Source organism: Meles meles, chromosome 13 (genome assembly GCF_922984935.1).
Source record: "Meles meles chromosome 13, mMelMel3.1 paternal haplotype, whole genome shotgun sequence".
NCBI classification, from domain to species: domain Eukaryota; kingdom Metazoa; phylum Chordata; class Mammalia; order Carnivora; family Mustelidae; genus Meles; species Meles meles.
This window is the reverse complement of record NC_060078.1, coordinates 47,172,730-47,196,123: the sequence shown is the minus strand read 5'-3', so window position 1 is coordinate 47,196,123 and position 23,394 is coordinate 47,172,730. Positions and strand designations below refer to the sequence as shown.

General features: G+C 43.2%; 1 protein-coding gene across 4 annotated transcripts in view; it reads left to right on the top strand.

Annotated features, from left to right (window-relative positions):
• The first annotated feature begins 2,551 nt into the window (after positions 1-2,551).
• ERCC6 (ERCC excision repair 6, chromatin remodeling factor) overlaps positions 2,552-23,394 on the top strand; it is a 72,614-nt gene continuing 51,771 nt past the window's right edge. For 2 of the 4 annotated variants that reach the window (XM_046027038.1, XM_046027036.1), the window contains exons 1-5: positions 2,565-2,983; positions 5,841-6,277; positions 8,124-8,244; positions 10,574-10,685; positions 14,402-15,119. In XM_046027038.1, the coding sequence (XP_045882994.1) occupies positions 5,856-6,277; positions 8,124-8,244; positions 10,574-10,685; positions 14,402-15,119 (1,373 nt within the window). In that variant the 5' untranslated portion in view covers positions 2,565-2,983; positions 5,841-5,855. Of the gene's footprint in view, positions 2,984-5,840; positions 6,278-8,123; positions 8,245-10,573; positions 10,686-14,401; positions 15,120-23,394 lie in introns of those variants that run through there. The other 2 variants (XM_046027037.1, XM_046027039.1) reach the window with 2 other exon arrangements.

Below are 23,394 nucleotides of genomic sequence, written 5' to 3'. Positions count from 1 at the left end.
TATTACTACTCTCAGGCAACAGAGGTCAGGAGAAACTTGGCTTAAAGTACACAGAGCCTTTAATTAGCTAAAATACGAATTCATCTAAAAAGCTTTACTGAATTATTAGTGACTGTTTCATGATGCCTTCTCTAAATCAAAGGGATACTAAAAGGATAATTACAATCGTGTGGGGTAATGATGCATCTTTCCAGTTTGGTGCTCCAAACCTACTCTCCATCTCTCTCAACCCTGCCCTGTGCCCAACGAGGCTGATCTATACAGAATGGCACCAACGGGCTGCATGACCCTCTGGCAGTCAGTAGATTTTGACCAATGGGAGGCAGCAGCAGATGAAATAATGAAAGGGTAGTGAGTTCAGGGTATGTATTTCCCCAGTTCCCTCCCACTGAGTGACCATGGGTTGGTACATTTCAACTGGTCTTTTCCATCAATTGTTCTCTTCTGAACCTATGTCTTCCCATGACCCTTTCATGCCCAGGGATGGTGTACTCACTTGTTAGTGCTGCCATAACATAGTACTACAGACTGGATGGCTTAAAAAACAGAAATGTATCTTCTCACAGTCTGGAGACTCTAAGTCTGAGACCCAGGGTTGGCAGGGCTGGTCTCTTCTGAGGCCTTTCTTCTTGAATTGTAGATGGCTGTTGTTTCCGTGTGTCTTCACTTGGTCTTTCCTCTGTGCCTGTCCATGCCCTAATTTCCTCTTCTTATAAAGGATACCAGTTATACTGGATTAGAGCCTGCCCCGATAACTTCATTTTAACTTAATAAAAGATTTTTAGTGCCTTTAGAGATCCTATATCCAAATACAGTCCCATTTGAGGTACTGGGGTTAGGATTTCAACTGAATTTGGAGGGATGCAATCCAGCTCATAATATATGGGAACAGCTCCTAAAGTTTGCTAGGCCCAGGGGTACTGTGCTATCTGAGTTGTTTTCCTAATCCTGCCCACCTTTATAAAAGCTGTTAATTCTCAGGGCACTGGGTGGCTCAGTGGGTTAAAGCCTCTGCCTTCCGCTCAGGTCATGATCCCAAGGTTCTGGGATCCAGCCCCGCATCGGGCTCTCTGCTCGGCAGGGAGACTGCTTCCCTTCCTCTCTCTCTGCCTGCCTCTCTGCCTACTTGTAATCTCAGTCAAATAAATAAATAAATAAATAAAATCTAAAGGAAAAAAGTTGTTAATTCTCCTCAGCTACTTAGAGTGTACCACCTGCCTCCTGTCCAAATTCTAACTGACACACAGGCACTCACCAAAATCGTGCTCATTAAAAAGGGAACCTCATTTTCTTTCTTTCTTTTTTTAAAAGATTTTATTTAATTTTTTGACAGAGAGAGAGATCACAGAGAGAGAGAGAGGCTTAACCCACTGAGCCACGCACGGGCCCCGGGACCTCATTTTCAAAATGGTTGGAAAGCACAGTATATCTAGGAGAAACAGCTTTTATATGCAAGCATTAAAACTCCTATCTTACCAATGTCTTTCTGTTCACAATTATTGTACTCAGGAGATCATCAGAATTCTTTATTCCTTTAAAAAAAACACCAAACATTTTTATGTGGGATAACTTGAGGCAAATGTAGATTGGTGCTGCTAGCAAGAGAGATATGGTGGTATTACTACTACCAAGTAGCTTCCTAGCCCCCTTTTCCTACTGTCCGACTTCAGGCTTCAAAATGAGGAAGGCACTTCCCTATCCAGGACCAAAGGTCCTTTCCTAAAAAACCAAACCAAACCAAACCAAACAGAACTTTCCCCACCCCCCCAACACAAAGGTCCTTCCCTCAGTCACTGCTACTCGCAGAGGACTTTCCGGTGCTGGCCCTGGAAAATCCACCCTCTTAGAGAGTGGAAGCCTTGAGAAGCTGCCTTGTTGGTAAGGCTGACACCTATCGTGGGCTGCTACTTCCTCAGGAGTAGCTCAGTTTCCTCCCAACGTTCTGAACCTAGGTGTGGGTGGATATTTTGTTTCTTCAAAAGCTCCAAGCAAAAATTCTCATTTGGCTCAAAATCCTTCTTACCGCTTTGATGTGAGGACAGGTAGGCATTCATGTGGGTCCACAATACACACACGTCCTCCCCGCCCAGATGTGTGTGTAGGAGCTGGAGGGGCAACAGGCATAAACAAGGCCTCTCCCTCCTCTTTGCGTGCTAATAGCCGTGCCAGATGACCAAGACCGAGCAACTACGTCCGCCTCCAGAGGCTACTGAAATGTGACATCCCAGCCGGCTCCCCTCCCCAAGCTTATTTTCTTTGGGGTTCACGGCACACAGTACCTCTCTCTTTCTTCCTGAAAACGTGTCCTTTCATTCTTATGATCGTCTTACTAAAGAGGTACTTTTTGACCGGGACTGAAGCGTCGGACCCAAGCCACACAGCGGATCACCAGCCCATACAACCTTCACACACAAAACGCAGAGAGAAAGGCGGGGCTACACGCATCCGTCCAATCACGTGGCCGCGCACGCTCTTCCAGGGCTGTCCGGCGCATGCGCCGTGCTTAGGTCACGCTTGGAGGCGGTGCTTACGACAGACAAAAGACGCATGCGCCGCAGCTACCCCGGTCCGGCTTCCACGGCTGCGGGCGTCGGTGGCATCGCGTTTCCGTACTGGTGGCCGCGGGGCCTGGGGTGAGTGTTGGGGCAGCCGTGCTGAACCTCGCGCTCGGACTCCCAGGAGCCCATGGCCTTGCGTTGGGCATCTGGCTGCTTTGAGGGAGCCCATCCGCGGGGCTGGCCAGGAACTGGCCCTTGAGTCGGGCGCGCGCCTTCCTTGCCCGCGCACCTGCGGCCGGAAGTGACGAAGCAGCGCTCTCACCTGGGGCGGCGGTGGGTTCCAGCCTCCGGCCGGCGGCACCCTCACGGGCCGGCCCCAAACTTGAACTTCTGGGCTTTGTGTCGGCCCCGGAGCGCAGGATCAGCGCGGCCCTGTTCGATTTCGATGAAAAAACTGGAGGTGTTACTTGAAAGAAAGCATCGGGGTAAATACGAGTCAGGCGCTTTGGGCATTGATACTGTCAGGGGGGATTGTGTAAAGGATTGAGCAGTCCATATAGGAATGCTGTAACACGGATTTCCTACGTAGTATCCATCTTCAGCCTGTTCCAAGCTGCAGTCGTTTTTCCACCCGTGTGTCTCCCGTCGTTTCCTTGTACTGTTTCTTCCAGTCCATTATCCATACAGTAGCCCAGATGGTCCGATAGGAAATTCAGATAGGTCATGACATCGTCACCCTGTTTAAAAGTCTTCAAAATCATTGGAATGAAATCCAAGTTCATGTTTTACCAGGTCCTTTGTGATCTTGACTACCCCTCCATCTTCACTTCTTCACATCTTCACTTATGCCCCACTCCCTCCCCAGCTAGGCAACCGAATGCAAATCAGAATCCAGTTCCTCCCACAGAAGTCCCAGTGCTCAAAGGGGAGAACAATGAAGATACTGTTTTTTCCAGATGATTACTCCTTGCAAAGTGTTAGAAGATAATCTGTAAGATTTATACAATGAATGGAGTCCTTATCAGCAACTTTAACTCGGTTATGCGCATAGTATAAAGTAAAAAATTCTCACTGTGTTCCATTGTTCCATCCTCCTTTCATTTTCCAAGTGCACCAGCTCTTACCAGCCTTAGAAATTACACGTTTCTTTGCAAAATGTTCGTTTCAGTTTTGTCCTGTTTAATCCTTTTCATCCTTCAGACACTGGCTCAGGTATCACATTAATCTATCCAGCTAGGACCCCAAGTTCAGTTACTTGAACTACTCTCCTCTTCAGCATCTGTACCCATGTGCTTTTGTCCTTCTGCTGCTGCTTCTGCTCTGAAAACTCCCAACAGTGACATTTCTCTGGACTGTTAATTACCGAAGGAGGAAATTGTACAGCCTTGGGGATTGTTGGCAATCCCCAAGTTTTGGGTTTTGGGGGCCCTCCACACTTGTCACCAGTGTTTGTTCCCCATCAGCTTTTCCCTCCTATAGGACATTTTTTGCAGATTCTTATTCTTCTTCAACCCCCTCCTTCTGTTTCCCATCCTGCATCCTTTCTGAGATTCTTATTTTTATGGCTGAATTCACCAGTGACTCAATTGTCCACATCTGACTTGTTATTTTAGACTCCTCTCTAAACATTACTTCTCTTCAGGATATATGGGGTGTCTTCAGTGTATCAGACCCTGGATCAGGGGTTCACATCTTAGCTTGTATAAGTTTCTTTAGCTCCAGACCCAAAGCATTGTCCTTTCCTGTTTCCAGGCGGCCTCTTGTTGGTGCCTCTTCTACAGACCTGCCCTGCTGTGTTGTTATTGATGTTTCTCCTCCCCTAGAGAATGAGCTACTCTGGAAGGGATAGTGCTAAGTTCCTGCTGTCTTTGTATCCTAGTGCTTGGCTGCCAGGATGGTTTTATTTAATGAGAAATCATTGGGGCTTATTGGGAGAACTTCTGGTATTTTTATATAAACAAAGTTTCGGTGGTGAAAGAAACCTTAGTTTATTCAGTTAAATAACAAGCAAGGCTGTCTCTTGGTTATTGCGTTGCTTTTTAATGTATTTATTAGCGTTACACAGGCAACATAGTGAATACGTTTTACTGAAGGAGATCCTGAGTATGTGGAGTGAAATATGAAGTCTTCCTTTATTCTCCCCTATCCTGCTTCCTCCTCCCCAGTGATTGCAGGTTTGGAGTGTCTCTCCAGATCACTTTGAAAGCATTCCATACACACAGATGCAGATAGACGTTTTTTTAATACAACATAATGTGTTCATACTCCGTGATTTCTTTTCCGCTTACAAGCCTTTTGTATCAGTGTCACTGAAAATACTTAATGCTTATATGCTTATATTAAACTGTTGGCATGCTACAGTGAACAGCCTTGCATGCATGTGAGTATTTCTTTGGAATACCTATCTGGTCATGTGCATTTTAAATCTTGATAGATATTGTTAAATTGCCTTCCAAAAAAGCTTTAGTAATTCATACTGCCTCCAGCATTGTGTGAGGGTGGATCTTCCTTGTCTGCTGGACATAATCAGGCCTAACCTGTTTTTGCTAACCCGATTGGCAAGAAATTGTGTTGCATGTTGGAATAGGGTTATTTTTGAGAATTTTCTCAGATGTTTAATTCAGAGTTTCTGCATATTAAGTAGCCTAAGTTTCTAGTGGTCAGATTCGTAGAGAAGCTTGTTGCTTACTTCACTAATTTGTGTATCACAGTTCATCATGCCACTGTATTGTGAAACTTTTGTGCCACAATGCAGTGAAGATGCTAACTTGGAAAGTAGCAGTCAAAAGACGTCAGTTGATTTGGAAAAGACTCTTAGGGTGCCAGTCAAGATTTTGGTTGCCAGTTTTCTTACATGGCTCTCCAGATGTCTTTTATTGTTGATGCTGTTTTTTTTCCCTTCTTGTCTTTTTTTTTTTGTTAATATTTCTTATTATCAGAACTCAAGAAGACATATAGCTTTTGCCCTCTTAAGAAAAGTAATACTTGCAAACTCGAATTTATCTAATTGGAGGATTATTACTTGATCTTTTGAGAAGTCAATGTTCTTTAATTATAAAAATGTTAAGAAACTATATAAATATCAATTCTTTTTTTTTTTTTAAGATTTTATTTATTAATTTTGACAGAGAGAGATCACAAGTAGGCAGAGAGGCAGACAGAGAGAGTGAGAGGGAAGCAGGCTCCCTTCAGTGCAGAGAGCCCGACGTGGGACTCGATCCCAGGACCCCGAGATCATGACCTGAGCCGAAGGCAGCGGCTTAAACCACTGAGCCACCCAGGCGCCCTAAATATCAATTCTTTATAACCAAAAAGGTTTATTACATTTTTTTTTCCCTTTAGGTATTCTTGTAGAGGATGCAAAATGCAAGAATCCCCAACTCAAGTCCAACTCAGGAGCAAGACTGTTTGCAAAGTCAGTATGTCAGTGATAAACAAGAAATGACAATCAAGCAAGAGAATGATGGCAACGTGGAGGTGGAGGAAAGCCTTCCGTCTTGTTCTTCTGCTAATGGACCATCCAGTTCTGCCGAGGGGTGTTCATCGGAAGTTTCGAGGAGAGGGCCGGCCCTGCTGCACATCAACAGACATCACATACAGACGGTGGAGCCGAGTGCGCAGGCCCTTGAACTGCAGGGGTTGGGTGTCGATGTGTATGACCAGGACGTGCTGGAACAGGGAGTGCTTCAGCAAGTGGACAACGCCATTCATGAGGCCAGCCGTGCGGCCCAGCTTGCGGATGCAGAGAAGGAGTACCGATCAGTCCTGGATGACCTCACGTGAGTGTGGACTGTTTTCTCTGATTGCAGATTTTGTGTTTACATGTCATGGAGAAATTCAGGTAATAGCCATGGTATTCCAGAAATATGGGAGATTTATAGAACCTCTTATTTGGAGGATGGAGTCAGTTAGGGCAGTCCTTGACCACGAGTGCGTGAGCTTTAGTACTTTCCCTCAGGAGCAATATTGAACGTGGTAGTCAGTGTCTCAGGTCAGCTCACAACAACCTGTTTATGCATAACATCCTAGAGAGAAGTAGTGTTCTGAGTAGCCCAGAACTCATAACCATGTGCCCAGAATGGTTTTCAGGAGAAGTGTACCTAAAGGTGTGATGTGTGCAACTTGAGACACCAGGAGCACATCACGCCCTTCCCCCTCACATTTTTCTCTTGCCCTTTATTTCTTTTCAGTTTCCTGTGTCTAAACCCAGTGTCCGTCTTTTGATAATTTTTCAGATTTGCATTTTGAGAAATAATGTGAAACAACTCCTTGCTTTTCCCTTCTTCTGTCCTACTTTTGACTTAATAGAAAAGATGAAGTCCCATGGAAACTTCATTTGTGTGTTAGAGGAGAAGCAGCTCTGGACCTGGGCTGTAAGGGTGGGGCAGGTGACGGTTGAGCTTCTTCACTATTGCCAGTCTACCCTGTCTTGGCCAGCGTTCTAGGCTGTGTCAGGCAAGCATGAAAGAGAAAAGGAGTGGGGGAGGAATGGTGCAGTCTCAGATGGGGATGCCTGGGGAAGGGGAGAGGAGGGAAAAGGAGGAGCTGTTGGCTACCCTTGGTCAGGGAGACTGTGGTGCAGATGGCTGTTGGAACAAGGACATGTTTTCTGCCAGCAGCTTCCTGGTGTGTTCTCTTGGCCTCCTGAGTGGCAGGTACTCCGGAGTACTTACAGTATTCGGATGTCAGGAGCTCAATTCCCGATAAGGAACACACCTTTACATTTGACCTTGGAAATGTGCCTCCTGCTTGCTTAGGTGACATCAAAGTGCTGCCGAATTACCATACGGGTGAACACGAGATCCATGGTGACATGTGGTTAGACTGTCAGTAACTTGCATTGATAACATCTTTAGTCCTGATATCCACAAAGGATACACATAGCAAAGTATACAAATGTCAAGATTAAATTTGTGTTTTGAAAACTGGGAGTTACCATTCTACTGTGTCTGTTTTAGAAGCATCATATTAGAGATTGGTTTTTCCCCCTTCACGCTATAAAATATTATGCTACAACAAATAAGTCTTCGAGTAGTATGAAAAAAATATTGTCACAGGTATCTGACTTTATAAAAAAGTGTCAGTATTTTTAGTACTTTTCCAGACTTGGGGTGACTTCAAAATGGGCTTTAAAAACCCATGTATGGGTAGTTGATAATGAGGAAGCTTGTGTGTGTTTGGGGAAGGGATATATGGGAGTCTCTGTACCTTCCTCTCAATTTTGCTGTGAACCTAAAACTGCTGAAAAAAACTAAAATCTTAAATAATCAAACGACGTATATGCATTTTATTTTTATTTTCATTTAAAAGGACAACTGTTGAACATTGTTTTAGCAGTCTCTTGAGTTGGGTAGACACTTAAAATGCTTGTAGAATGAATGAAACAGCTTACAAATGGGAATGTGCCTGATTTTAATCAGCCAGATCAAGGAAAACACTAGCAATTACCAAACTTCTAATAACCCTTTAAGTATGTGGCAACAAGAACATGCTTTCTGGTTTAGTTTCTTTTATCTGTCAGTTAATAAGAAGTAAAAGGACATCTTTGTAGCATTTCTGTCTTCATCTTACACTATAAAAAAATGTTACCAGAGTGGAAAATAGACATTTTATTTTATTTTTCAGGTCATGTACAACATCCCTAAGGCAAATCAATAAAATTATTGAACAACTTAGCCCTCAAGCTGCCACCAACAAAGACATCAACAGGAAACTAGATTCTGTAAAACGACAGAAGTATAATAAGGTGATTCCAAATAACATTAAGTATTGCATTTTTGAAAAAGTCATCATTGCTATTCATTTAATATTTGGGAAGTATTCTGAAAAGGAGATGTGAAGGAAATAGCTATAATAGAAAATTTTGAGTTCCTTTTTCATGTTTAATATTTCAGCTGTTTCCATTTAATATCTTATGTTAAAGAATATCTTTTTTTTTTTTTAAAGATTTATTTAACAGAGAGAGAGATCACAAGCAGGCAGAGAGGCAGGCAGAGAGAGACGGGGAAGCAGACTCCCTGCTGAGCAGAGAGCCCAACATGGGGCTCGATCTCAGGACCCTGAGACCATGACCTGAGCTGAAGGCAGAGGCTTAACCCACTGAGCCACCCAGGCGCCCCTGTTAAAGAATATCTTCTAAAATACACACATACATCACACATACTTGAGAGAAGTTTCTCTTGCTGGCTTTGCATGCTGCCTTGTTGATGTTGATGATTATAGTCTTCCTTGCTGTGCCATTTTCTTTTACCTAGCTTATGCACCTGTTTGGCACACAGGCCTCGCATCCATCTCCTTGTGTTGTGTGAATTTTTTTTTTTTTTTTGGCTTGGCTCCTGGTTGTCCTGATTATCATGTTTCCTGTGGCCACAGCCATCACCCCTCACACACTAATGGTCATTTCTCTTAGGTATTATGGTCACCACCCAGACACACTGATGGGTCTGCACTTAGGGTTGTACAACCTCAGGGTAAGGAATATCTGTTACTTATGACATTGTTTTTTTGAGGTTTGTAACATTTTTGGGAATTTATGCTTTATGAAAATAGATCAGAGTAGATAGGAATGACTGGTTTTAAAGTAGTTTTTTTTTTTTTTTAAAGATTTTATTATTTTATTTATTTGACAGAGAGAGAGATCACAAGTAGGCAGAGGCAGGCAGAGAGAGAGGAGGAAGCAGGCTCCCCGTGGAGAAGAGAGCCCGATGCGGGGCTCGATCCCAGGACCCTGGGATCATGACCTGAGCCGAAGGCAGCGGCTTAATCCACTGAGCCACCCAGGCGCCCCGGAATGACTGGTTTTGATTGTTTGATTTCTGCCATCCAAAATGATGAGCGGATAGCCTTGTGCTGGCAGTTGACCCACTGTCATGAGTGAAGTCCTTGCATCTTTTATTTAAACTTCACTAGTGATGTCTATAGACTCAGTGCTTCTTTTTGCTTTCCACTCACCAACCCGTTATCTTCACCGTCCCATCTTCTACCTACCTCCAGAATAGCAGCCCAAAAGTCAGAGCTAGCAGTGGCCTCAGGCAGCTGAGGTCTCCCCAAAGCAGAGAGAGGATATCTGGCCTCTTGTGGGAGCATGTGAATGGATGTGCAGAGACCTCTGACCTTGGGCTTCTGGTGGGCTGAGGTTTCAAGGAGCAGTGAGGACCAGACTTTGGGCTGTTTTATATACTAGTCTAAGTCAACTGTAGAGATCCTATCTTTCTAAAATAACCCTTTGACGGTTAGAGATAGACTATTCAGAGAGAAGGCTCTGTTTGTTTCTTTTTAGAAAGGCTGTTTAAATGAGATTAAATGAGGGAAAACTGAAGGAAAAGGAATTGTAGCTTAGTATAACATGGCATTTATACTCAGCATTTCTCCTCATCCCACTCTCATATTTGGTGTTTAAACATTCTTGACCTTGGGAAGAACAACCAGGTACCATAGGCCTAGTTAATTGGAGAGGCCCTAGGAACCGCTGCATAGCTGAGCTCTGGTGATAGAGAGGGAGACAAGACAAAGAGGGGTCTGGGGTAAAAGGTGGGTAGGGTAAAAGAGTATATTCAAATGTGTATTCCTTTTAAAGTCTAGTAATTGGGTAGAATACTATGAAAGATTGTAAAGGACAGTTGTAAATACGGTAGATGATCAAAGGCGCTTTTTTAGGTGTTTGAACATTTGTGTTTGTTTCTTCTGCCTACAGCCTATTGACCTCATAGTCTGTCCATTGCTAAGGTCAGAAACAGAAGTTTAGTCATTTACCAGTGTGCAGTGGGGAAACCTCAGTAGAGCAGTTCCACCTCCTACTGCAGTGTCAGTGCACGTGACTTCAGTGCTCAGGCACAGAGAAAGCTGGGCTGCCCAGCCAGGAGAGTGGGTGGGGGCAGGGATGCCTGCCCGGTGGGAATGCTTTCAGGCCTACGTCCTATGTCCTTTGGCAGTTGCTCAAATAAGGTTCTTTGTAATAATAGTAATATATGGAATTTGTTTTATTTTGCCTTGATTAAAGTTTTTAAATTTATCTTTTGTATTTAACAATAAATCACTTCATTGCTGTTTTCTATATTCAATATTTACCACTCAAGGAACAACAGCTAAAGAAGATCACAGCAAAACAAAAACGTCTCCAGGCCATCCTTGGAGGAGCAGCGGTACAAGTTGAAGTAGACCATGCCAGTCTGGAGGAGGAAGATACAGGTGAGGCTACTGGGAACAATGTCTCCTTGTTCTTGAATTGGTACCTGATGCCTGTGGCGGTGAGGGTATCTCCTCAGTCCTGGCCTGGGTTTCAGGAAGAATCCCTTTCTTTGCCTTACTGTTAAAACAGATGAGGAAAATTTTTATTCTCTACACCTGCAGAACCAAATCTCTTAAGTTATAAGGGGGTATTTGGAGAATGAAAGTAAATGCTTAACTCCATCTACTAGAGGCTGCTGGTGTACATTTGGTATTAGTTTAATAAATTAGGGAGCTTGCCATTCTTGTGAAGTTAATTTTGTAGAGACAACTGACGTCTTGATTGAATAACGTTTTTAAGCCCAGCATCATCAGTCAGCATTTATAGACTTGCTTTTACATGTGTTTTTGGGATGTATTTGGCAGGCTTTCCGAGCATCATCATTTTTTTTTTTTTGTTTAAGAAAAACTATCTTCCTTTAGGTTATACTATGGCTCTGATTTTTTTATTACTGCCCAGAATGGATGTCTTTTGGAGAACATTTTGAGAAAATTCATAAGCTCCGAAATGAAATATCTTTGTGGTTTGTGTGTGTGTATGTGTAGGTGTGCGTTTAGAAATTGTTGGTGGCTGCTCAGTCATTTAATATTTGAAATATAGATTAAGGCTTCTTCGCATTTAAGCTTTTCAAGCAGATATTTTCTACTAGTTCTTGAAGTTTATTCGGTAGCATGGGAGAATTATTATGAAGAATTAATTGAGGCAATAGAAAAAATACTAGAGAGATGAACTTCTACATTTCAGTCTCAGAATTTGTTGGGCCTACGACCAAGGCTTTCTGCTGCTGAGAGGCCGTGTTTCTTGTTCCTGTCTGGCTGCCTAAAACCTGCTACTGCATTTTACCTCCTCTTGCTTCCTTGGTAAAACTTTGTCCAGGATTACTGGTTGCTTCCCCAATTCCAGAAGCCCCTTTTCACCCTTGCTCCACTTGGCCTGTCTGTAGCAGCAGATACTTCTGCACCTTCCAGGATCCCTGTCTCTCTTGGCTTTCCTTTTGGCCTTCTGACCACTTCAGTGGGTGGTTTTGTTTGTTTTTCTTTTTTGAGGGAGAAAGTCTGGGGTGGGCAGTATAGGGTGAGGGTGGGGGCATCAACCAGCTGATTCTGAAATTGATATAAAAATGTATTGGGCCATGAAAAGTGAATCTTGAAGAGGAACAAAATATCGAGACCCGTTATCAAGCTGCAGTGATTAAGACAGTGAGGTCTGGGCACAAGGAAAGACAAATAGACCAGTGGGACAGAATATAGGGACCGGCAAACAGATCCACCCCATGTGGTCACTTGGTTTATGACAGATAGAGCAGTGCAGTGCTGTGAAGAAGTACCATCTTTTCAGTAAGTGGTACTGGGTTCATTCACACCAAGGTAAAATGAACCTTGGGCCATTACACCATGTACAGAAATAAATAAAATATAGATTGTAAATATAAATGTGAGTGGTAAAACAAGGCTTTTAGAATATAGCATAGGAAAGTATTTTCGTGATCTTGGGGCAAAGGCTTAATGAGACATAAAAATGCTCATGGTAAAGGAAAAGGTTTGGTGAGTGAGCTATCTCACAACTACTGTTGAAAAGAGAGCATTGAGAGAGTGAAAAGGCAAGCCGAAGAGTGGGAGAAGATTCTTGCAACACATATATTAATTGAAGGACAGGAATCCAGAGTGTATTAAAGGGCTAAAGACCTGAACATTTTCTTCAAAAGGGGCTATGCAGAAGGTCAGTGATCTATGAAGAGGTGCCCTAGTCCATTAGTTCATAGGGAAATACAAATGACAACCACAAAGTGGTACCGTTGCACACGCACTAGAATAGCTACAATGCCAAGAATGTAGACCCGTCAAAACTCTCAAACATTGTTGGTGGAACTTAAAATTAATAGGACCATTTTCAAAAACTGTTTGGCAGTGTCTGCTAAAGCTTAACATACCCAAAGAAATACATGTGTATTACTGATGGATGTGTATTGGAATATTCATAGCAACGTAATTCATAGTAACTAAAACCTGGAAACTACCCAAATGTCCATTAACAGTGGAATGGAAAAATTATGGTGTAGCTGTGTGGTGGAAACCAGCAACTGCAGCTGTATTCAAGAATGGGGATGAATCTCAAGTGTAATGTTGAGCCAAATAAGGTGACACAAGTGTACAAACACTTCCATTTACATAAAGCTCAAAGCCACGGACAGCTTGTTTGTAGTGTTAATAGTGTGGTGGGTCATTATTCTGGGGGTGGGGTAGAGACTGGGACGTGCCGTCACAGGTGCATCTGGTGGTGCTGGCAGGTTCTGTTTCTCGCTCTGGAGATGGGTGTGCAGTGTGTTTTTTTGTGAAAAGTCACCGAGCTGTACACTTGGCACTTGTGCACTTCCTGACGTGTATTTTTCTTCACTGCAAGTTTCGTGAAGAACCGGCTGCGGTGTTACTGCACCACGAGAAACGGAGATTGTGTAATGTGGATTCCTCATGCTCAGCCCTACTTATGTTGGCATTTCGGCTCTGGGTTGCCGGAGATGAAGATCAGAGATTTCTGGGTGACTTTATGTTATTGAGACCAAACTTCCCGTTTACGCCCTCCGTTCTGTCAGGCGCACATCTAACAGTTCTGTCCCGTAGACCTGCTGGCAGTGATGGGAGTGCTGTCTGTGCTGTCCTTTGTGGTCATCCTTAGCCCCTCCCGGCTCATCGAGCACTTGAAATATGGCAAGTGTGTCTGAGGATCTGAGTTTTCAACTTAAATTTAAATAGCCATATTGTGCGGAGCAAACATTTAACTTTCACCTATTCAGGTGCATGTTGATTCTTTATACATTTGCAGTTTCGCTGTTTCTTGCATTTTAAGTCCGTGTGGGTCCTGGTATTCAAAGTGGCATGGAAACTTGGGATAGTGCTTCCTCGGGGGCTGTTCTTTGATAAGGAAACAGACATATTTGTCTGAACGTTACATATGGATAGGTCTGTCTCTGGCTGCATAGAGAGTATATTTATAATGCATTATTTTAGAAAAAGTTATTGAGGGGGCAGCTGGGTGGTTCAGTGGGTTAAGCCTCTGCCTTTGGCTCAGGTCATGATCTCAGGGTCCTGGGATCGAGCCCTGCATTGGGCTCTCTGCCCAGTGGGGAGCCTGCTTCCTCCTGTTTCTCTGCCTGCCTCTCTGCCTACTTGTGATCTCTCTCTTAAACATATAAATAAATAAAATCTTAAAAAAAAAAAAGAAAAATGTTATTGAGGATTCAGCTTTTTGACTCGGAGTATATTGAATTTGGCGTGATGAATGCTATAATAAATTTTGTTCTCTTCTTTATACACAATGTGCTTTTGTACATCCATGGTATGTTTTAATTTTTTAAAAATTTTTATTTTTTTAAGAGAGCACACATGCGAGTGGGGTGCAGAGTAGAGGGGGAGGGAAAGGGAGGGGGAAAGAATCTTAAGCAGACTGCACTGAGCGCGGAGCCTGCTGAGGGGCTCAATCTCACAGCCCTGAGACCGTGACCTGAGCTGAAACTAAGAGTTGCAGGCCCAAAAGACTGAGCCACCCAGGTGCCCCATCCATGGTATGTTTTTAAAATGTGAGTTAATCATAGTTGCTGTTTATTGGAGAGGTGACTATTTGTGTTGTGCTCTTGGAAAGGTTTACACTAGTGCCCAATGTACTGTCATCCCTCTTTCAGAACCGGGGCCATCTTGTCTTGGCAGCATGCTCATGCCTGTCCAGGAGACAGCTTGGGAAGAGCTCATCCGCACGGGCCAGATGACACCTTTTGGAACCCAGATCCCTCAGAAACAGGAGAAAAAGCCTAGAAAACTAATGCTCAACGAAGCATCAGGTTTTGAAAAGTATTTGGCAGATCAAGCAAAATTGTCTTTTGAAAGGAAGAAGCAAGCTTGTAATAAAAGAGCAGCTAGAAAAACCCCGGCCTCGGTCACTTCGGAACTGAGCACAGCACTCCATGAAAACAAACCAAATGAGCAAAGCAAAGTTCTCTCGAAAACAGATAAGCGCTTGAAAAAGCACATGAAGAAGCTCCAGAAAAGGGCTCTTCATTTCCAGGGGAAAGTGGGCTTGCCAAAAGGAAAGAAACCTTTGGAGTCTGACGTGAGGCTGAAGGTGGAGGGCAGCTCTGAGGGTGAAGAGTCTGAGTACTTGCCCACGGAGGAGGAGCTGGAGGAGGCAGAGGGGGCCGAGCTGATGGCAGAGGGCACGGACTATGAACTGAAACCCGTGCTCAAGCACCGGAAACGGCAGAAAAAAGTCACGGGGCAGGAGACCGAGGATGACTTCCTTCCAAGTTCTGGTGAGGAAGCAGAAGCTGCCTGTGGAGGAAGAAGTCGGAAAGTAGTGAGATGCCGAGATGATGGAGATGAAGATTATTATAAGCAGCGGTTAAGGTCAGTCTGCAGGTTGTAAACAGATTGTGCTCTTTGCTTTCTCTTAGGCTGCGGGTTTATTGAATAAGAATTCTAGATTTGGCTTAATGTGTTAGACTCCCATTTATCCAAAGGTTGGACTTCCTGCAGCCTTAGCCTCCTCCAACCAGCAGAGCCCTTGAATCCCAATGGAGCTAATCTCCAGTGCCTCTAACTTTTGTATCTTTGTTCAGATTTGGGGGTCTCAGAAGAAGAGCTTAGGGCAAGGGCCCAGGCAAGAGGCATGCAGAAGACTGCAGCATGAGCTGTGTGCCTTTACACTCAAAGAGGACCCCGAAGGCAGGTTGAGGAAAAGGAAAACACTGGCCTGGGTCGTGTATGTTGCGTGGTTGGTTTTTTCTTTTGATGCAGGAAAGTAATTGTCCAGGACTTTCTCCAAAAAGGAGCTGAAATTTAAGCTTTAGTGTATGAAAGAATAAACTTGTTTTCTTAAATCCCCCCTTCCTTGTCTTGAGAAAGTAGTCTCCTGCAGAATTACAAACTCCCGTCATGCTGCCAGAAAGGCATGTCACATGCAGTCGCCTACCCTTCCTTTTCGCGTTTCATTTTTGATGCTGGACACTGACTTTGGCTTTTCTTTCCGTGACTCAGTAGATGATGCAAGTAAGATGAAAGGGAAGGTGATCATGTTCCTTTGGGAAGTCAGTTGCCACATATTTTTTGTGAGCCCCGAAAAATGGTCTGGACGCTGTAGGTACCTGGTGTGCCCACCAAGCACAACCCTGCCCCCTCCCCGGCCTCCCACGTGAGCTTCCTCAGCACTAAGAAGGCCCAAGGGAAAGGGAATCTGTTTAACGGATTCATTTTTAAGTATTTGCTCCCAGGCTGGCTTTTTTCCAGTCCTCAATAGTTTTTTCTTGTTTTCTAGGTAGGGAGACCTCATTTATCGTGTTTCTGGTAGCTTTCCATTGACCTTCGTGAGTGCAGACTGTCCTGATAACTTTTTCCTTCTGTTTAGAACTGATGCCCCACACCCAGACTATCACATACATTATCTAGTCTTTATTTTTTTTTATTTTTATTTTTTAAAGATTTATTTATTTATTTGACAGACAGAGATCACAAGTAGGCAGAGAGGCAGCAGAGAGAGAGAGGGAAGGAGGAGGAAGCAGGCTCCCCGCTGAGCAGAGAGCCTGATGCAGGGCTCGATCCCAGGATCCTGAGATCATGACCTGAGCCGAAGGCAGAGGCTTTAACCCACTGAGCCACTCAGGCGCCCCCATTATCTAGTCTTTTAAAAGCAGATGTGGCACAGTTCTTTTCACAAAGAGCTTGAGGACCTGTGACCTGAATCCGGTTCTTGAGAGCTGTTACACTCACACTGTGGTAGACCACGTGTAGCATAGTTGAGGAGTGACTTATATTTGTTACTTCTCATTGCAACTTTAACTTATTTTGTGCATTTAATATCTGTAGAGCTGTTTGAGGGATATGGCTGAACCTTGAGCACTGTCAGTCTCTTAACTAACTGTAGAATTAATGAAAGTGTTAATAACCTATTGATTGTAAATGGAACAATGTTTTCTTCTCATTCAATATTTATTTTAAATGTATTAGTATCTTGAGCAGAAGTGGTTTATTTTGATTGAATTTTAAATACGGGTTTAGTTTAAATTCATGGCAACACGTTTTTCTGAATAATCTCAAGACTATAGAACAGTTACTCCCAAAGCCATATCAAAGCCAGTTTTTTGCTGAAGTTACAGTAAAATCTCAAATGAATTTCAGAAATATCAATAACTCTAATTGCCACCAAAATACTATAGCTTTTAAAATTTTATGGCTACAGTTATTAAGGCTGTTAAACTGCAGATAACACATTGAAATGTTTGTATGACATCTCCTTTGGTACTCTGTGGTTTGGGGGATGGTAAAAGAAAAGGCTGGGTCTGAGAAGCATTAAGAACATTTTAGAACTGCCAGTTGCTTTTTTATTTTGTTGCTTGTTGCTGATCTTTGTGTACATACTGAAATCGTAATGAACAACAGCAAAACAAAAACAAAAAAGACTTCAGGCTCCCTTATTTTAGCAGTGGTTTGGTGACATGATCAGAATAAAGTCCCATAGAGTTTGCAACATAGAAAATGAGTTTTCCTTTATGGTTAGAACTTAAGAATATGTACCTAGGCCAGGTGCTTTCTTGTATTGGTTATAGCCCTGTTAATTATTATGCTCATTTAGAGCATTGTGATGCTTAGAAGTGAAAGTGAGTCATTCCTAGAGATCTTAACCCCTTTATTCTCTCAGCTGGAGAGTCAGAGTTCTTTCCTTAGCTCTAGCTTAGTCCCAACTATGTATCATTGTTTTTAGCTATTGCCAAGTGGGAATTTCCTGTCAAGCCTTCTCTAGAGCTTAACCTTTTCTGGAATAGGATAATAGCACTTAGGATCCTACTTTCTCTGACTTAGCCCAAGACCTCAGAACAGTCTTGGAAGTGTTACCCATTGTTTTAAACTGCCCATATATTTTTCCCTTTCCACATTTGTATCCTGCTTCTCTTTACTGAGTTGCATTTGGAGGCAGTCTGTGTCCTTAGTGGTGTTTCTGATTTTCATACCTCTGATAATGTACCAGGACGGATGAGCTAGTTCTTAGAAGTACCTATTCTGTTGGTTCTTACTGATGTCCTTAGTATGCAGAGCCTAGAAAACATCCATGATTTTCTAATTTTCATTTTGTAGCAGCAGAGTATCTATTAGGGTATTGCTTTTAGTTGTGAGGGTTAGCTTTTCTTAAAATACACTGCTGCTTTACAACACTAGGGTCCGGGAGCTCCAGGAGCCAAATAATAGGAATGACACACATTCAGTGATTGAACGTTAGGTATCCCTGGTGAATACTTACATGTCACTTAACTCATCCAATCTGTACAGCCAGAACAGGCTGAACAGGGTGGCCTAGAAGACCAGACATATGTGCACCTTTCTCCTCAAGGTGATCAAAGATCAGCAGTCCTTGTTACCTCAGTGTTCCTGATTGATTTCCAGGTTAGATAGGAGGCAGCTCCCATTGTTTCCTCCTTGTTATTGCTCAATGAATGCATATGTGTGCTCTAGGACCAGGACTAGGGTTTCCAGCAAGGAATTTGTGATCTTTTATTAGGGGACACAGGCACTAGTAGGCCCAGTGTGAAGGGAATAATGAATTCAGACAGGGAAGACTTTGGGGAGGAGATTCATTCCGGCATAGGGCCTTGTCTATTGAGTAGTTCAGATATTTTGAAATAGACCTTAGGGTGCAGGTTACTGAGAGGGAAAATACTTGCTTTGGAGGCACATTATTTCTCATTTGGATTGGTGGGGTAGTCACCGTGGTGTGCACAGATGCCTGGCTTCTAAGCCATCCGCCACAAGACAGTCCAGGCACAGGCCCTCACCTTGCCGAACAATTCCCATCTTGGGTAGTGGCAGTCTGTTCGGGGGGGAAACTGAGACCCTGTTTGGACTCTTCGGGAAAGAGTGGCGCAGTCCATTAGTGGTCTCTGCCATGGGCACTGGGGTCTGGGGGAAGCAGCAGCCTTCATGCCAGCTGTTTGCCAGCCTTGAGATACAGCACAAACAAAAAATGCCACCAACTCTGGCCTCCTTCTCTGGCAGCGGTCAGCACTGCTTGGGTCAGGCTTGGGCTGTAGGTCAGGTTCCATCCTGAGTGAGAGGATGCATTTCCAAATATGCGTTGTCTCCTGCTGGCACAAGTAGGGCTAGTGTTTAGCCTTTGAATTAAACCCATACCCTGAAGCTCTTCTGTTTCTGTTTGCCAGATGTTATTATTTAAGTTGCTAACCTGATGGGCTGTATTTCCTTGGCAGTGAGTGTAGACTAAAGCAGAGGTTCCCCTGCCATGGCCTGAATCTGCAGAACCACCTGGGAGCCCTGCCGTTGGAGGTGCTGATTCAAGAAGGCTAGTGTGGGGCTACCAAGCAGTAATATTTAAAAGCTTTTCTAGGTGGTTTGATGCTCTGTCCAGTTTGGGAAGTATGTGTTGTGTATGAATAGATTTTATATACTGTTTTCCTTTTTGAGGTAGTGGCTTTTGGCAGATTCAGTTTGTATTTGTTTCTCTAAAATCCTTTATATATACTCTGCACAAGTTTGTTTACATAGGGGAGGGCTTGAAGGGGAACTTTGAGGTTAGTTCGTTCAGCTACTTGCTGTACGTAATAGATCATTTCCTTCCTATCAGAGCACATGCTTCAGAATCACCTGGAAAGCATCTTCCGGACTCAGCCTGGAGCGTCTGAGGCTGCAAGTCATGGGTGGGAGGAGCTGGGCACTGCGTGGGTGCATTGACTGAGCTCCCGCTGATTCTGAGGTGACGTTGGTGGCATTCCTCATCATTACAGGCCCTTACTGTGTTCCCACTGAGGAAGCCCTTGAGGCTGTTGGAAAGAACTGTGGGTAAGGATGTTGGGGTTTGAAAATGAAATGCTTTTTTCCCCTACTCTAGCCCAGACTCAGTTTGGTATTGCTACTGGAATAAATCTGCCCCCTCCCGCATTCCACTGCCACCTCAGTGAGTGGCAGTAGATTTCCCAGACTCTTGAGTAGGTGGTGCCTAAGTCTTCTCAGATTATCAGGTCCTCTGGACCAAGCTGCAGAGGTCACAGCCTGAAACCGATTTGAGTTGCTCCCTGTGAATGGTTTGAAGGCTTTCCACACTCCCCACCTTGCACTTCTGATGATTCCTTGTTTTTTTTAAATAGTGAACTTATGATAACATTAAGATGAAATAACTACTTACATCTCTATTTTTCGTGTTATTTGTCTACATTTCATTCTAGGTTTTGATCCTGTGCATACATATCTTTCAGTTATTAAAATTATAGTAAGCGGTTCAAACATTTGATCATGTGTTCAGTTGATCAACTTGCCTGTGATCTCACTGTTAAGAGATAGAGCTGGAATTTGAAGCCAGGACAGAGTTGTGTAAATGTCATTTTCCTTCCGTTTGTGGGATTGGATGGAATGTGCTATATCTAGATGTGACCACAAGGTGGCGCCAAGAATCAGTACATAGCTGCCTCCACCTCGCTGTGATGGAAACAACCAAAAACCTAAGCCACTTGGATGGGGACTTGGGGAGATTGAAGGGAGTCTAGAAGACTTGACAGATGTGGTGTGGATGGGGATAGGTTTTGTGTCATATCCTGTATAACCTGCATCTGTAGTCATGATGCCTGTTGGTGTAACTGGATTCTAATCCATTTAATAAAATGTCTTTAAACCTTAAAGATTTTTCTTTTCAGCCCCCCCCCTTTTTAAAATTTTACTTTATTATATGTGACTAACTTTGAATGGCTCCATTCATTTTGTAAATCTTACACAGTGTCTTCACACTGCACGGCTTAATCATCTGAGTAAACAGTATCTCCGTTGTCCTTCCTCCTGAGCACTGGGCCCCTGTGGCCAGGGGTAAGTTGGATCCTGGTTTGGAGGGTTTGGCTGTATATACATGAAGAGAAAAAGAAAAAGAGACTGAGAAGAGAAAGGCTGTCAGTGTTTTCAGATGCTTACAGGGTTCAAGCCAAGTGGGATAAATGTTGAAAAAAGTCTCTTGGGTTTGGAAATTTGGAGGCTTTGATGGCCTGAGCAAGGGTGGCATGTGAGGGAGGGAAGGAGGTTCTCTGAGAACAACTTTAGCTAGCATCACTGAATGCATAGTACTTGGCAGTGCTTCATGTCAAGTGGGCTTGTTGGTTTAATCCTCACAACCCCGAGGAACTAGGAACTGAGCGCAGAAAGCCGACATAATTTGCCCAAGAGAGCATAGACAGAGAAGGCTGGGGGAAGGGGAGGGGGTCTGAAGGGAATTGGGACAGGCAGGAGTGATTATCAGCTTGGTCAGTACAATGGACTGAGAAGAGCATTGCTTCAGCAGCAGGGTTCTTCCATCACTCGATGGGGACCACTGCCACACTTTCTGTGGGTCCCGTTCCTAGGAGGCCATGCCTCCTAGAACCACTCTCCTAGCTGCGTGTCTCCATCTTGTTGTCCTCCCAGAGCCGCCTTCTCTTTGCCCAGAGCTGGCTCCCTTTGCACTGCGATTGTCTCATTTATTCTTTAATTGGATCTTTGTTTGCCTTGGATGATGATTTAGCACATTCGGGAAGGCCAGATTACATTGCAGAGCTTGTAACTTTTAAAAAAAATCATTTGTTCTCTAAAATCTGAATTTATTAGAAGTTTAATGTAAATTTGATTAAAAAACCTAAACCTAATTTGATCAAGAAACCTAATGATTTGAAGATTGGTCTTATCATCAGTTTCTGGGAGTTAATTTCTCAGGAAATAAACCCATGTTCTCCCCCCCCCCCCCCCAGGAGTCTGTATTTTAGAGAGAGAAGAAAAAGTTACTCCCTTACAGAGCTTTCTCAGAGAGAATCTTGGCTTCTTTTAAATGACTAAGCTGAGACACAAATGAAGACTAATTCTGCTTCGTGCTCTGCACACACCTCTCGTTCCCAGCTCCAGCGCCTAATTGTGTGCATCAGTCTTAATTTACTCTGTGAGATCTGGACTCCTAACTGAGGGTATTTCATCTGCTCACATGTGCCAATTAAGTCCACCCAGATAGACCATAAAAAGGCAGATAAGAAAAGTAAAACACTGAGTATCTCAATTTAGCAAATTAGACTAATCTGTAAGGGATTCTTAGCTGTCTGAAATAGAAAACCTACCGCACTACAGAAAAGCAAACAATATTAAATACCCAGCTTGGTGCCTTGAATATATTTTCAAAAATCAAATTGTGCTCATTGTGCTTCTGTTGTAGAATTTCTTTCTTGGATATTGCAGTAGTGGAGAATGAGCCCGAGATTGAAATTTCACCCCATATTGAGAATGATTTAACTATACGGTGTGTGGCTTTTTCCTCACAGTGCAGATCCAAACTCTGAGCCTGGTGGCCCTTGCAATGTGAAGATGAAGGCAGAGCAGTTAGGTCACTTTTGAATTTCAAGCAGCTCAGTATATGACTTCCTTGAAGCTTTGGAATGGGCACGTATATTTGATTACTGTATGACCTGAAGCTACTGATAGTTGACAGTTCTTATTGTTCGGTATATTTTGCCTCTTTTGTGAGTTGGTATAGGCACTGTTTTGTCTGTTTATTAAATGTATCCTGTGAGTTTGTTCAGCCCAGGTTATTTGTAGTGAAAGGAATTGCTAAGCTGACTTTAGTGTTACTTGACAGGGTTGGCAAGTGTGCCATGAAGAATGAGTTTTGACTCACTCTGTGCAGTACTGAGGTAGGGAAGGACATCTTTTGAGACAAATTTGAATTGAAGCTTTAGAAATTTGTTTGCTCTTGTACAGTTGTTTTCCTTGTTTAGTACTTAAAGAGGCGAGTATTGATTCTTTAGCTCACAGTATGAGAAAAGAAGTGGTTTGAAAAAATATTTTTGAGAGGCAAGATATGTAACAGGAGTACAGACTCTGGGGGCCGATTATCTGGGTTTGAATCTTCATGTTGGTGATCTTGGCCAGGCTACTTCACCCTCTCCCTGCCTATTTCAGCTGTGAAAAAAAGATTAAAAATAGTATCTGCTTCATAGGGTTTGTAAGGATTAAATGAATTAATACTGGTAAATTGCTTAAAACAGTACCCAGCACACAGTGAACATTGGTAACGATTCTTATTATGACTTGATATTTGTTTTCTGACTCTAAATTAAAAACACACACACACGCATGCGTGCGCACACACATATACACACACACATATATATATGATATGGATGTTTGTATGTGTAATTTCCCAAAACACAGCTGGTCTAGAGCCAGCAAGTGTTACTTAGGAGGTGGTATGTAACATAGGGGTTAGAAATTGCAGGCCATGGAATCAAATGCCAGAGCCTTACCTAGTAGCTGTGAGATTTTCTACATCTCTTCATCTGCAAAATGGGGATTGTAACAGTACTTTGTTGTTCAGGGATGGTGTGAGGATTGTAAAAGATAATATATCTAAGCTATTGGGCATGTCAGGCACTCAGTAAGTCTAGCTATTCTTATTTGCATGCCCACTAGCTAAAACATTTGCTACAAGGATTTCTTCAAGCCAGTAAGAAGGTCTGTGAGAATCATGAAGAAGAGCCCATATATATTGATATATACGAAAAGGTGTCCTCTTCCCAAAGTAAAAGGCAGTTTACAGTTGGTATTAGTATGCATAGCCAGATCATTAGCTATTATAATAGTTAAGTTTTATTAATGTCAGGCTTTTCTTACCTCTTTCACA